This window comes from Squalius cephalus, assembly GCF_949319135.1.
Source record: "Squalius cephalus genome assembly, chromosome: 15".
NCBI classification, from domain to species: Eukaryota; Metazoa; Chordata; class Actinopteri; order Cypriniformes; family Leuciscidae; genus Squalius; species Squalius cephalus.
The window spans coordinates 33,095,781-33,111,063 of NC_137136.1; the positions used below are offsets into that span (position 1 = coordinate 33,095,781).

Genomic DNA, 15,283 nt, shown 5'->3' on the forward strand with positions numbered 1-15,283 from the left:
ATCGTCTTCAGAGATTAGCATTTTTGTTTTTTTACACGGAGACCGTTTTCAAAAACGTCCAATTTGAAACCCGTTTTTAAAAGTTTGCGTTTTCAGGCACCCAAAACGCCGTTTTCGTGTACATGAACGGACAAAACGCATAAAAAGTTTTGCGTTTTTAGTTGAAAACGGTGTCGTTTAAACAGCCTCTAAGTCATTTGAAAACATTATCCATGTAAAAAAAGACATAGCATAATGAAGTAATTTACTGTTTGTGATGCAGCTGCTGTCAGAGCCATTTTACAAAACAATCTGCAGTCAAATGCTCCGAACAAACATACAGTTCTCTGACGCAATCCGGGACGCTATTAAAAATAAACCATCCGTTTGTTCCCTGATGCTCGGGTCCTTCTGTAGTCTGTCTAAAAAGCTGTTTAAACAGGCCTTTTACTCTTCGGCCTTGCTTTACTCTTCCATTTGTCCTGTTGTTGGGACGTGACGCTCGTGTCAGGTGTAGGCATGTCAGCTGTTTAGTGACTGAACAGCAGTGGGCGGGGCCTGTGATCACCAAAATTACATATTTAAAATTTTTTCCTTGAAAGAAAATTCTTCATGCCTTAAAATAGCTTGAATGTAACTCTACACCCTTGCCTCATTTAGTATACGCAGTTCTATGAATATGCAAATGAGCCCCGCCTCCACTCACTCAGCTCAGACATCCACTCATTGACGATCACACGTTGACCTGATTGGTTACAAGGTAGTTTGTGACGTCAGAAACACCAGCGATTTCTAACCGTGTTTTTGAGACTGTCTTTGGTTCACTGCAGTTTTAAGGAGAAAATACTCAGCAATGGTGTCGACTTATGAATTTACACATGGTTTGTCTTAAAGCACATTAAAAACACCACATAGACACATAAACAACATTAAAACTTGATTTTAACCACAGGGGGACTCAAGTTTTTGCTTTATTTCGCCAATGAAAATAGTTTCAAACAAATCCATAGCAGACATGTTGTGCATTCCTAAGCAACACACTCATTACTCGTTGTTTCGTTACTGTTTCGTAATCAGCTGCTTTGAACAAATTGGTTGAATAAATGATTCCGTGACTCACTTATTAAGTGAAATAGTGATTTCTATATTCAAAGTGTTACTTTTGAAACATTAATTAATTGTACCAATTTAACTTCTGTGGCTCCTCTGCAGTGCAAAGATGAATTTTGTTGTGAGTGCTTTCATTTGATTAGTAACAGCTCTGTATAGTTTCTTATTATTCTAATTGCATTAATTAATTAAATACAAGACATTTTACAGGCAGTAAATGCAGGTGCTGGTTTGGTCTTGACTTGATCTCGGTTTAGGTGGTCTTGACTACAGCACTAGTTTATGACGAGGAGGATCTTTTAAGCTAAAAAAAACAAAAAAACAAAACATGCATGATCCTTTAATGGTACAAAGACCCCTTACATGCCAAAAGATCAAATAAAATTTGATTTCTTATGTTATGACCCCTAACAGTGTTTACTAAAGAAGTCAATCTACTGGCTATTGTTCTCCCTACACATCAAGCTGAGTAAAAAATGACTCTCATGACCTTTAAGCATTTCAAAAAGTTCTCACATTGTCTTGTTCAGAACTCATTTGGTAACTCGCTCTGCTCAAATGAGTTGAGGATTTGAACACCCTGATTAGAGCGCTCTCAAATGAGACGGCTACACCCCTTCCCTCTTCCGCCTCTTCGTGTAAGTGTGAAACGTCCTTCCTGCGAGTGCGTCCGAGTCGCTAATGAGTGCAGTGCTGAGGAAACGTCAACATTTGGGCCCCTTCAATTATTTCTATTGGTTTTGCACTCGGGAAGCGAAGCCTCTTGTGAGTGAGACTGCTAATGGCTAGTGACAGAGAGGAGCGAGATCTCACAACCCAAGTGTTGGCTTTTCATATCACATCCTTTCAGTTCTCGGCAGCCCAGCTGAGCCTTTTGGCCTGAACCTTCGTTATTATGCATAGCTTCCTCTTTTCCATCATCTGCCTCGTCCTTTCTGCCTCACCCCCAAGAGTTTCTGTTTTCAGCCTGAGTCTGTATGCGTGCGTGCGTGTGTGTGTGTGTGTGTGTTGAGACTTCGAGCAGTTCATGAGGCTTTCTTCGAGCCTCGTTCTTCACTCCAAATGTGAGGGCAGACGCTCATTTTATGCCAGTAAATTGAACGTTTTCTGCCAGAACAGCTGAGGCTATATGACATCATCTTGGAGAGATTAGGGAAGTTGATAATACTTGAACAGAGAAGGCCATTAGCATCCCCATTCCTCTAAATGGTGCTAGCTCAGTTCGCACAGGATCCCCCCGAAAGTATGCAACCTGCATACAGCTTTGCTGTTTTATTGCCTACTGAATGATGCAGTTGCGGGATCCACCAGCAGTGATTAACTTTCCCATGATTTTAATTATAGTATTGCAAACAGCAACCAAAATGGAGGTCCTGAACACTTTTCTGATTCATAAAGTAATGACAATGAGTCATTGAATCATTCACTCAACCAATTTATGAAAAAACATTGATTCATTCAGTAACGCCACTATTGAAACGAGCAAAGGTTTGATCCTGCTTTGGCTTCGTATGGAAGTATTTTCGTTGGCAGGCCAGAAATAAGTAATGTATTTACATATAAGTTTAGGGTCAGGAAAGAAATTAAAATAAAACACGTAAATTAAAAATTGCTCTTAGTGACAATAAATATATTTATAATGTTTCAAAATGATTTCTTTTTTAAACAAATGTTGTTCTATTGAACTTTCTATTCATCAAAACATGATTTCAACATTGATTATAATCAGAAATGTTTCTTTAGCATGTTTCTAACATGATTTAGCATGTTTGTTGCTTGATTCAAACATGACATGCTGCGTTCACTCCAGGTGGTACGAGCTCTCCGAAAATGCTCGTATTTTTACAATACACGTGTATTGTGATTGATTACTGAACAGAACCCTAAACTTTTGAACATTAGTGTATGTTTTAGATAAATCAGTTATATTAACATATGATGTGAATCCTGTCTTGCAGCCTCTTCTGGATGCGTTGGCCGATCTCCCTGAATGGTATGGAGTCAAAGGCATGCAGGCCAACTGGATTGGCGACTGTTCAGGCTGCTTTTTCAACCACATATTGAAGGTACTGAATGCTTCATCTATGAATTTCCCTTTCAGCTCTTGTGCAGCCAGACTGGATTTGCATTTATCAGCTCCACAGCTCTTTTCAGAGGTGTATTTAATGCTAACTGCTCACACGGCGATCGCTGTGAAATGATGAATTTCCATGCTGGCATATGAGCGGGTGCGTTACATCAGGTTTGATTCAGAATTTGGCTGTGTACTGCGTGTACAGCTTTGTTTCTTCAAATCTGTTGTTGTTTCTGTTGTGGGAGGATATTTGTGCTTATAAAGGTCCTAATTTGATTTCCAGCACAGAGAGTGCCTGTTTGCCCAAATCTGTTTATCTATTGCATGTCTTTCTCTCTCTCCCAGGCGGATGGTCATGACACAGGGGAGGTGTTGTCTGCATACACCTGTTCCCCAGAGGCCGTGTTCGGAGCCGCTTATGTCTCAGTCCTGTCCTCACACCGGCTGCTGCACGGCTCTAGTGCCCTCAAACCAGCTCTGCTCCGAGCCCTGAGACCTGAGAGAGGTGAGACACACACACACACACACACACACAGAGCTGATTGTGAGGAAAGAGGAAACACCAAGCCACTGTTAACTGTAATGTAATGTTGCTGTTTGAGCATGAAAAAGCTCTGCAAAGTCACAAAGCACAAAGTCCATCCAGTGGGAGTTCTTCTCTATATCAGTGTCAGTGTTTCTGAACTCCTGAAACGCCTCCATTGTAGTCTTGAGTTTCTTCCGGGAATGAACACGTCACAATATTCCTCATTTAAATAATTCATACATAGAATAAAGGGGCGGGGATCTGGTTGAGTTAGTTATTAGTGTGTTGAAACTGGTGGTTATGGAAAGGGGCGGGACATTTCCCAAACACACAGGGCCCTATTTTAACGATCTGAAACGCAAGTATCAAACGCGAAACGCAAGTAACTTTGTGGGCGGATCTTGGGCGCTGTTGCTCTTATATACCGGCGGGATAAATGACTCTTGCTCCCCACGCAAATCTAAAATGGGTTGGTCTGAAGTAGCTTCATTACTCATAGGTGTGGTTTGGGCGTAACGTGAAATAAACCAATCAGAGCGTCATCTCACATTCCCTTTAAGAGCAGGCGCGCTTGTTCCATGGCGGATTGCTATTATAACGGTGGATTTGCCAGGAGCGGTTCACAGCCGAGGAGACCGACGTTCTCGTCAGGGCCGTAAAACACAGAGAAGTGACATTGGGGATGGAGAAACCCACCAAAATTAGCTTCGGTTAAACAGGCGTATAATAATTTGGGTAAATGTGTAAGCTAGATTTATGCCTATTTTTTCACATCTTCATGGACATCACAATGATTTCCCTCGTGTGGAATATTTTTCCTTGTAATTATGTATGGTTTGCAAAAATGAAAACTGCTGCGTCTGTGTAGATGAGAGAAGCAAAGTGTATGCGCGTTGTGCTCACACTACATTATGGCCAAGCATGCGCCCTTAAAATAGCATCTGAATAACGCGCCACTGACTTTAGACAAGGTTTTTCCTGGTCAGTGGTGGAATTGTTTTCTGAAACTGCAAAATAGCACCAGAGAACGTTTGCGCCGGAACACGCCTCCTCTTTTCGCTGAACCGCCCCCGGGAGCGCAAGTTCATTCCCTAATTTACCAACGTGCGTCTGCCGAGGGAAAAGTCCGCTGTGCGCGTGTGCAAAATAGGAATTACATGCGTTGGTGTACAAAGTCAATTGCGCTGGGTGCAAGATAGGGCCCTCAAAGTGCTTGACCAATCACACCACACTGTTCCAGCTGACCAATCAGAGCACAGTGTGCTTTTCATAAGGAGTGGCTTCATAGAGACAGGAACTAAACAGAGCGTTACTGACAGACTGGGAAGAGAGGAGCCGCAACAATGGAGAATATGGGGAAAATAATGAACATTCAAGCAATAAAATCTGTTCTAGTAGAGCCCAAAATCTATAAAAGGATATAATATGGCCTCTTTAAATATATGTGCCTCGTAATCTTGAATCAAAATAACCTCCCCTCCCTCTTGCAGTGACTTCTCTTCTCTTCTCTTCTCTTCTCTTCTCTTCTCTTCTCTTCTCTTCTCTTCTCTTCTCTTCTCTTCTCTTCTCTTCTCTTCTCTTCTCTTCTCTTCTCTTCTCTTCTCTTCTCTTCTCTTCTCTTCTCTTCTCTTCTCTTGATGATGTGTTTGCTGCCTACATTTGTTCATGTTCCAGAAGCGGTTTCACTCGGATGTATGTCACAATAGGGAAGAAAAGACTGTCGCAACTTCCATTTTATGCCAACTTTACATTTTTTTTAATTTATTTCAGCTAGTTGCAAAGTCTACATTTCTCATTTTAATTTAGCTTAGCTTGATGTACTAAAATAGGTAAACTAAAAAATAAATAACACTTAATATAAGAAGTTATAACAATATAACAACAATCTGACATGAAAATGACAGTAAAGGAAAACCGTATTCATGTTTTGGTGATCTACAGATGCTTGTATTTACTGTTTTGTAGTGTGTAGGTGTGTTTTGACCCTTGTACAGGTTGCTAGTTGTTGATCTTGTGGTGTTGCACCAACACATGAAATAACTGTAAATCCCAAAGGCTTTGTAAAAGGACAGATTTCTGCTAATGAGATCTCAGATTCAGCCTTAGGTATGAGATCAGTGTTCGTTTATTGACCTTTGACCCCTACATGTGCAGACAGCCTGACTGAGGTCACTGCCCTCAACGTGTTCACCGGCCGTGAGGTTCCAGTGGTCATCTCTGCCAAGAATGAGTTCGACGGACATCTGGACACTGTGATAGGTGAGAAGGTGTGTGTGTGTGTGTGTGTGTGAAGGGAGGCTTGTAAGCTTTATCAAATGCACTGTAAATCTTTAGTTTGTTAATGTAATATTCTAGAAGGCATTTGAATGACATGTTGTGTATGTTCACGTACACGTGTGAATTCCCTAAGGAGAATCTACAGTATACATCAGGGATGTGTATAGCTACACATATACCATAGACACCTCATTAAACCATTTCCCAGCATGCTGTACTCCAGCATCAAGGATTTCTCTAAGGGCTTTTCAGCCACTTCTGTACATTTGTACATTTGTCATTGCATGTATTAAGTATTTAGACACTTATGTCACACTTGAAACTATTTTAATTTCTGAATTGGTGAAAATATCAAAGAAGGTTTAACCAACCTGAAATTTAAATGAAAAAAATATAGTAACTAGATGTAACATATTTAAATGAAAATTCTTGTACATGTGCAATTAACAATTAACATAGATATATATATGCACTAGATGCCTTAAAGGGGTCCTATAATGCCTTTTCACTTTTTCTCAACTTTAGTTTGTGTGTAGTGTTGCTGATTGAGCACGAAAAAGATCTACAAGGTTACAAAGCTCAAAGTCCCTCCAAAGGGAGATATTTTATTTAACAGAATCCACATTCCAAGAACTACAACGAACGGCTTGTTTGGACTACAACGCATTTTCCCCGGATCTTGTGAAGCTGCTATGCAAAAGAGACACTGTTTTTCCCACGCCGTTTACAAAACTCATTTGTTTGACCTTCCTAAGACTGACGAACTTTATTTTAAACACGGTTCCTGAACATTAAACCCCAACGTTTATCTGTGTGCTGCACATTTTACGGAGCTTCCAGAAACGAGTTCAATGCAGGCTACACACACAAAAGCTTCTCCTGAAATGGAGCAGTTCCAGATTCGTCGGGACAATCTCTGGTTAATGGATCACAACTTTTAAGTATGTCTTATTATATGTAGTTGTTTGCTATGATGTAAACAAAGGGCAAAGCTGTTTGCCTCTGCTCGCCTGCTAGCTAACTTTAATATTGATTTAGTGTTTACTGTAGCTTTTGTAAGCTTTCACTTTTGTAAGACTGTTCACCGCCTCTTAGGAAAATTAACCATCGTTTTGTGATTGATTACTGTTTGTATTACCAGTTTTCTGACAAATATCATGAATAAATGGCGTATAACTTTGTATCTAAAATGTATAAGAAAATTACAAAAAAACAAACACCGCTCTGAAACGTCCTGTGAAATCCGTGCTTGCAAAATCCGTTCATGAAATCCGTTCAGCACAATCCTCTTGTTTGTTAACATTGTCAGGGTCTGAATCAGGCTTGAATTGGTTTGAAATCGACACCAGCCTTAATATTTACATCCGAGCAGATGAAACTCTCAGTTATGAAGGGGCGGGACATTTCCCGAACACACGCTAGGCACTGCCAATCACAACACACTGGGCCAGCTAACCAATCACAGCACATTTCATATTTCGGAAGGAGGGGCTTCGTCGAAACTGGACATAAAAGGCGCATTCAGGCCAGAATGGGGAGAGGTGCTTTAATAATGTAAAATATGTGAAACATAATGTGTTTTTTGAACAATCAAGCATGAAATCATATTCTAGTATACCCCAAGAACAAAATCAAGACTTCATAAAAGGGCATAGCAGGACCCCTTTAAAAATAAATGCACCTCTTTTATACTTTATATAACAGGCATCCCAGATAGCAGTGAGGAGGATGAGAGGTTGGCTCAGTCTCTGGGTTTGAGCTGGAACTCAGTTCTGAAGACAGAAGAGGATGGATCACAGACTCTAATGAACTCAGATGAGGTAAACTCACCATCACTGTTTAACACGAGGACAGAGGTTCCAGTTAACTGGTTACAACTGATGATCTCTTCTGCTGTAGTTTACAGGTCAAAGCCGAGAAGAAGCTTTTAACTCGGTTACCCAGAAAGCTCGGGAGAAGAACGTTGGTGGATACCTCACTAGTGCAAAGTTACGTGATTGGCTAATCTCAAGGCAGCGCTACTGGGGCACACCCATTCCCATAGTGCACTGCAGCTCCTGCGGGCCCGTGGCAGTTCCAGCGGAGGACCTGCCGGTCGTGCTGCCTAAAGTACCTTCCCTCACAGGGAAAGGGGTGTCGCCCTTAAAGACGGCACAGGATTGGCTGAGATGCCAGTGTCCGAGGTAAGTGCAATGAATTGAGTAAAAAAAAAAATCTTTCTCTAATGACGGCCTTTAAAAAGTACCTTTAAGTGTTAGCAAATATTTATATAATATTTTTTATAATATAATATTGTTTTGTTAAAATATTTATATTATAAAGAAATATTATTATATTCACACATTATATAAAGTCATACACCAGTTGAGCCACTGCCATGGGGATTTTGTTTTGTTTTTATTTTTAAATTTAGTTTTGCTTTGCTTTGTTTTTTGTTTTGTTTGGTTACAGTATTTTTACATTTCTACAATATTTTTTATATATATTATTAATAAATATTATTATATTTACATATAGTACAGTGTTTCCCACAGACTTACACTTTATTTGTGGTGGCACTTCCCTCAGTTGGGTGTCACCACACATTTTTGGATTGTTTTGATTTTTTTTATTTTGTTTATATTTATATTGAACATTGAATTTTGAATATTATTTAATTTGAATATTTATATTATATTGTATTATAAAGAAATACTATTATATTCATATATAATATAAAGTCATACTCCAGCTGAGCCATTGAGATTTGGTTTTTATTATATATATATATATATATATTTATTTATTTATTTATTTATTTATTTATTTAAAATATAATATTATGTTTACTTATCATGGAAGGTCGTGTGCTAGCATGGAGTCACTGCCATGGAGGTTTGTTTTCTTTTTATTTCATTGTGAGTTTTTTTTGTTTTGTTTTGCTTTGATTTATTGCCATTTGATTTGATAGAGACAAAAAGGTCAGTGAATTTAAAAGTAGAGAGAGGAGGAGGGTAAAAGAAGTGTACATAGGAGCATAGTTGAATTTGAACCTGCGTCCCCCATATGAGCACCAAGGCTCAACCTGGAGCATGAGCACTAATTACTTGGACTTGTCTCAGAGGAAATGTCTTCTCACATTTAGAGGTCAGACAGTGGTTTCTTTGAGATTATAAATTGAACTCTTAGAAAATGGAAAATAAAAAGTGTTTGATAAGAGATTCATCTGGTGGAATTGTAATATAAGTGGAATAATTTTCTTCCATTATCTGAATCTTTGTACTCCCACTCTGTCATGTGAAATAATGGCAGATTGGACCAGAACTCATTGTCTCAGATATCATCAAAAGACTCTGACTGCCAGACTGAAGTGTCTTGTTTCTGGGAGCTCTCGTCCCCTGGAGACTACAGGGATCATTACCACTGAGTCATGGAGGTGTTGTAGATGTGCGCTCAGATAGCACCTCCTCACTGTGAAGGGTATTAATAGACCCTCTCTGACCATGGAGTAGGTAATGCCGGCAGAGCTGCTGAAAGCTGATGACATTTATACAAAAACCCTTTGTCAGATAGTCACATGAATGGAGAGACGAACATGTTTTAGCTGTAAAATACACACACACAGAAACGTGGTTCAGGAGAGGTCAACTATTATAATTTTTTAGTGGCCGATGCCAATATTCAGAAAGCAGGATGGCAGATTTAAAATTGGGATTTTTGTAATTATTGTTTTAAAAAAGAGAGGAAGTGTGCACTTTGCTCATGCAGTCAGACGGTGATACGGTGTTTACCACGTCTCAGAACGGCTCAGTTCACAGTGAATGAATGCAGTGAACTCTGCATGTGCTGAGAGTTTAGTGTGCATTTGGGAACATGGCGGGCACCAGTTATGCACCAGTTATGTACCAGTTATGCCCCCGAACCCCCTACAGCAAGGGTAGGGTTGAGTATTATTTTAATTTTAGCTATTCCGAATCTGCTTATCGATTCCCAGTTTCGATTCCAGTAAGGTAAAAACAATTAGTCAAATATTTAGGCCTATATCAAAAATATTTATTCTTGTCTTTTCGTGAAATGATTTGTTGCAGCTGATTTCAATGAACAAAAATCAGAAGCCTAAGGAACTAACATTTTACTATGGCTTTAACACAAATATCTCAGCAAAAAAAAAAAATCGTTTTGGGTTTCATGTTTTTTAACTTGCATTAATTATCCCTGTGTGTATTTAAGTCCCTATTTTCCCTAGTTCATTTGTCCTGTTTCATCCGTGTTGTATGTGGTTGTTAGCTCCTGAGTTTTCCCTTGTATTCCTATTGGATTTATTAGCAGACTGTTTATTTTGTACTCCTTGTCTTCATGCGTTCATTACAGCCTCATCGTGACAATAGTAGGGATGTCCCGATCAAGTTTTTTGTGCCCCGGATCCAATCTGAGTCATTGAATATTGAGTATCTGATACCAGTCTTGATCTGATACTTGTATTTAATAGCCTACATTTAAATATATTAAAATCAATCCAATGTATACAGGGATGCTAATAGAGTTCCTGAGGGGCAGGGGCTCATATGTAAAAAAGGGGCATCTATCTGTAATTTTTATTTATACCTCTCTCTCTCTTTATATATATATATATATATATATATATATATATATATATATATATATATATATATATATATATATATATATATATATTAGTGGTGGGCCGTTATCGGCGTTAACGCGAGACTCTTATCGCGCGATAAAAAAAATATCGCCGTTAATCTATTCTCCAAGTTGGGTTGGGAGCTGGCTCAAGCTACACAAGCTATGATGACGCAATCTACCCGCGGCCGCGAGGAACACCCGGCTGCAACGCATCATATTCGTCGTCATCTTAAGTAAACACGGCTGAAAGTGAAAGCTGGTGTAAAAGATCCGTGCAACATCCATTATTTGGACTTGGTTTGTATTTAAGCCGTCCGACGTAGACTGTATGGTGTAACAGTTCGGTAAGTTAACACACGACTAATCCGTTCTACCACCTCAAATTCAAAACGAAACATATCACTGAATAGCAGCGCGCGCGTATTATTCCCAATATATCTTAGTGAGTGGTGTAGCACATAATCTCTTTTTATTAAAAGCGCCCGATTTTAAGAATCGTTGTTGTGTTTCTTTTTAACTGAAAATACATCAGTTAGACAATATTCTAATTTTAAATTTGGGGTTTCATAAGCTCCAAGCCATAATAAACATTAGACCTACTTAAGTCTCTGCAGCTAGTGTACTTACATTTTATTTATCTGCAAAATTATGTTGTATACTTACAGTTTTGCACAATATATGTTCTCAAAACTACATACACCCTTTCAAAAAAAAAAAAAAAAAAAAAAATACATTTAGCAGTTGTTTAGCAGGGTCTGTGTAACCTGTTCTGAAATGGTTTTATTATAATATCGTTATCGCAAGAGGCTGCAATGTATATCACAATATGGATTTTAGGCCATATCGCCCATCCCTAATTGATAGCCTATAGTAGTTGATAATAACATAGGCCTACCTAATGTTGCCTACGGACGGTAACAGTACAGTAGTAACCTTTTACAGTCTATGAGTAGAACAGCTTTCTTAAGCAGTTTGTGATGCATTTTGGAAACAGGAGATGAGCACCTGGTCTAATGCGCCACCTGGCTTGAGAAACCCGTTCTCAAAGACTTACTTTTATAGTCATTATTTGGGTAGCACACATACTCTGAATGCCTTCGGCAGAATTCAAATGAGCCATTTTAATCTAGATTAATCTAGATTAATTTCAAAATTAATCTAGATTAATCTAGATTAAAAAAATTAATCTATGCCCACCTCTAATATATATACATATATACTGTATACAAGACATTAGTAGATATAAACATCTATTATAATGGTAGACATTGTAAACAGGCTGTGTGTTCTCAATTATAAATATGGGACTACTAATATAAAATTCTTGTATTTTATATGTACAATAAGCATATTAATTGCGCAAAAAAAGAAAGAAAAGTGGAGATAAGGTTACAAAGCATGAAGCTCGCGGTATCAGAATGCCGAACCAAGACACAACCATGGCATCATGTTATGGCAAAGGTGTCTCAGACAATCAGAAGGCTGTGATTCCTCTCAGAAGTCTAAAATATACTAAACACGGAAGCTTGAACATGCGTTTGTGTGGTGCGCTAGACCTTATTCTTTCCCTCTTACTGGCGGTTGGCAAACCCACTTGAAGGTGCATACTGCTACCTGCACCAAACCTGCATGACAGCTGACGTAAAATAAAGGATCGGGCTTAGGATAGCAGATACGATCAGTTAAAAAAATACTTAAACGATCCCGATACCAATCTTTGAGATCAGCTCAGGACATCCCTACTGCATAGTTTTTTTTTGTTTTGTTTTTCAATGAATAAAATATAGATTAATCCTTAAAGTTACAAAAGTTATTCAGTCAAAGATCAGGGAGTGATTTTCTTTTTTTTTTTGTTTTTTTGTTCTTTGATTAATGTTAATGAAACAGACTGCAGCAGGTTTATTAGGCTGCTGTCACTTTAAGAACTCATGCAGGATCCAATTATTCAATTCAAATTCCAAGAGGTTTTTCCTTCCCAGCAGAGATCCGAACAATACTTTTTTTGGAATCGTTATATGTATTTCCATCTGTGCAGCAGTTGTACTTTGTAAAATTAAAAAAAAAAATCCTAAACAAAATGGTCATCAGAGATGAAGATATCGGTTCCTGAGAGCCAAAGTTTCTTAGAATTTATAAAAAATAATATTTCATCAGCTGAGCCCAATTGGATATGAATATTAAAAGTAAAGGTAAAATCAGATGTTTTATCAGGCTATTTATCATGCTTATTTTTACATTTAGATATGTAAAAGGCCATGTGACAGAAAATATACTATATATGGGGGTTCAGGGCTCAAGTCTTTTTGTATCTTTATATATATATTAATAAGTATCTACTAAAAAGAAACAAACAACGTACATAATAATAAAAATATTTGCTCTCATCATGACAAGAATATAAAGTTAACCAGTAATTTCAAATTGTCTAAAGTAGAGGGGCAAACTATTCCAGAGCTTCGGGGCCGCCACTGCACTGCAAACTTTACCCGTTGGACAACTAAAAGCAAATGGCCAGCAGACCTAAGTGCTCTTAGCGGAGCATACAGCTTGATCAGGTCACAAAGATATCTAGGTGCTAAACCATTTAGAGATTTAAAAACAAACACCAAAATCTTAAAATGAATCCTGAAATGGACAGGTAACCAGTGAAGAGAGGCAAGAACAGCGGTAATGTGTTCCCGCTTTCGTGTACCTGTCAACAGGCGAGCTGCCGCATTCTGGACCATCTGCAGTCTGAAAGGTGAGGCCTGACTAATACCTAAGGCCATTACAATAATCCAGACGAGTTGAAATAAAAAGTCTTTGAATAATAATAACACCTACATAGGGCTTCACAAGTGGATTCAATTCACCATTGTACAAATCTGATGACTCATAAGTGCCTCCTGGCGTAAACAGCAAAACTTCTGTTTTATTTTCATTAAAGATAAGGAAATGTAGTGCCGTTCAGGCCTTAATTTTCTCAAGACACTGCAATAGAGGCGCAAAAGTGCGAGTATCTTTTGGTTTCAAAGGCAGATAAATTTGCGTATCGTCTGCATAACAGTGAAAAGAAATACCAAATTTCCTAAAAATATATCCTAAGGGGAGCATATACAGGGAGAACAAAATAGGCCCCAAAACGGAGCCCTGGGGGACCCCACACCTGGAAAAAGCCGTTGAGGAGAAGTCTCCAAAACAAACTGAGAAAGTTCTTTCAGAAAAATAGGATTTAAATCATGCCAACGCAGTACCCTTAATACCAACACTTTGTTCTAAGTGTGTAATTAAGATCTTATGGTCTGCAGTATCAAATGCAGCCGAAAGGTCTAGTAAAAATTTTAATCGCACAGTCCTGAGTCAGTAGCACGTAACAAGTCATTAAAAACCTTCAACAGTGCAGTTTCTGTACTATGTTGGGATTTAAAACCAGACTGAAACACTTCATGAGTACCATGTAGATCTAGAAATGAATTCAATTGTCCAAATATGACCTTCTCCAGTAGTTTGTAAAGAAACAGAAGTTTCGAGATAGGTCTCAAATGAGCAAAGACTGATGAATCCAGATCTAGATTTCTTGATAACTGGTTCCAGTGCTGCGTGTTTAAAAGACTTACAGTAGGTACAACTCCCATGGTTTTTCACCATGTTTCTGCGACTGTTTTTAAAATAACTTGTGGCGCTTTAGCATCTTCAGTGGGAGAGGGAAGCAACGGAAAGGGCTTGAATGAAGCATGCATTAGATAAAAAATAAAAATAAAAATATTAGAGGATATAGCATCGAATAACATCATTACCATAATCGACCCTAAGCGCTTGTGGTGTTTACTGCTACATAGTTTTTATGACAGAAATGTTATTTTTTAATTTTAAGTTTAATAGAGGAAATATATTAGACTTTTATTTGTACTTATCAACTTTGGCTTTGGTGGTTTTGCCGGGCTGTGACGTACGCCTAATGCTGTTAGCTAATTTAAAAAAACAATGGTCTTATTACAAATGGTAAAGTTAAACTATGAATATGTGCAAAAACTGTATATTCATAAGGACACGTATAGAACAGAATCAAGGTTCTGAGCCCTAATGAATTATGGACCAAGTGTCTGTGTAAGGGATGTTCTGTTCTTCTCTGTGGCCTATAGGTTACCTTCAGAAATTCAAAGAGGTGATTGAAATTAATGAATAAACAACTTGAAATAAAGGGAACAGTAGTTGAAGGAGCCACAAGCTGTGCCCCAGCCACTGTTGAAATATTGCAACAGCTGTAGAAATTAGGGCAGGAGCTGCAGTGTGTAAGATAAAGTTGTGGACATGAATCTGTGTTATAAGCAACCATTTTTATTTATTTAAAAGCTTAAAGAAGCAACTCTTTGAGATTTAAAGGACTTAGTTTAGTTCTCTTAATTTAGTTAAATAGGCCATATCTTGCCATTTTTCAAAGGCTCTACTAGAACAGGTTTTCATGCTTGAATGTTCAAAACACATTATTCTCCATTGTTGCGGCTCCTCTCTTCCCAGTCTGTCAGTAACGCTTTGTTTAGTTCCTGTCTCTATGAAGCCCCTCCAAGGCTATTTTAAGCAGGCTACACTAATCACTATTCTTAACGGTGAGCATAGGCTAAACCAGCCTGCAATAACAACGAGAATTAGAAGGAAATAAATACAAATTTGTGTTGTGTATTATTATAATAAAATGTCATTAATCACATAGT

General features: G+C 38.3%; 1 protein-coding gene across 1 annotated transcript in view; it reads left to right on the forward strand.

The window, feature by feature from the left end:
* The window catches only part of lars2 (leucyl-tRNA synthetase 2, mitochondrial), a 131,641-nt gene that overhangs the window by 66,958 nt on the left and 49,400 nt on the right, over window positions 1-15,283 (forward strand). Inside the window, exons 8-12 of the mRNA XM_079894226.1 lie at window positions 3,048-3,155; window positions 3,509-3,668; window positions 5,844-5,948; window positions 7,671-7,786; window positions 7,866-8,149. Coding sequence (XP_079750352.1) covers window positions 3,048-3,155; window positions 3,509-3,668; window positions 5,844-5,948; window positions 7,671-7,786; window positions 7,866-8,149 — 773 coding nt within the window. The remainder of the gene's footprint in view (window positions 1-3,047; window positions 3,156-3,508; window positions 3,669-5,843; window positions 5,949-7,670; window positions 7,787-7,865; window positions 8,150-15,283) is intronic.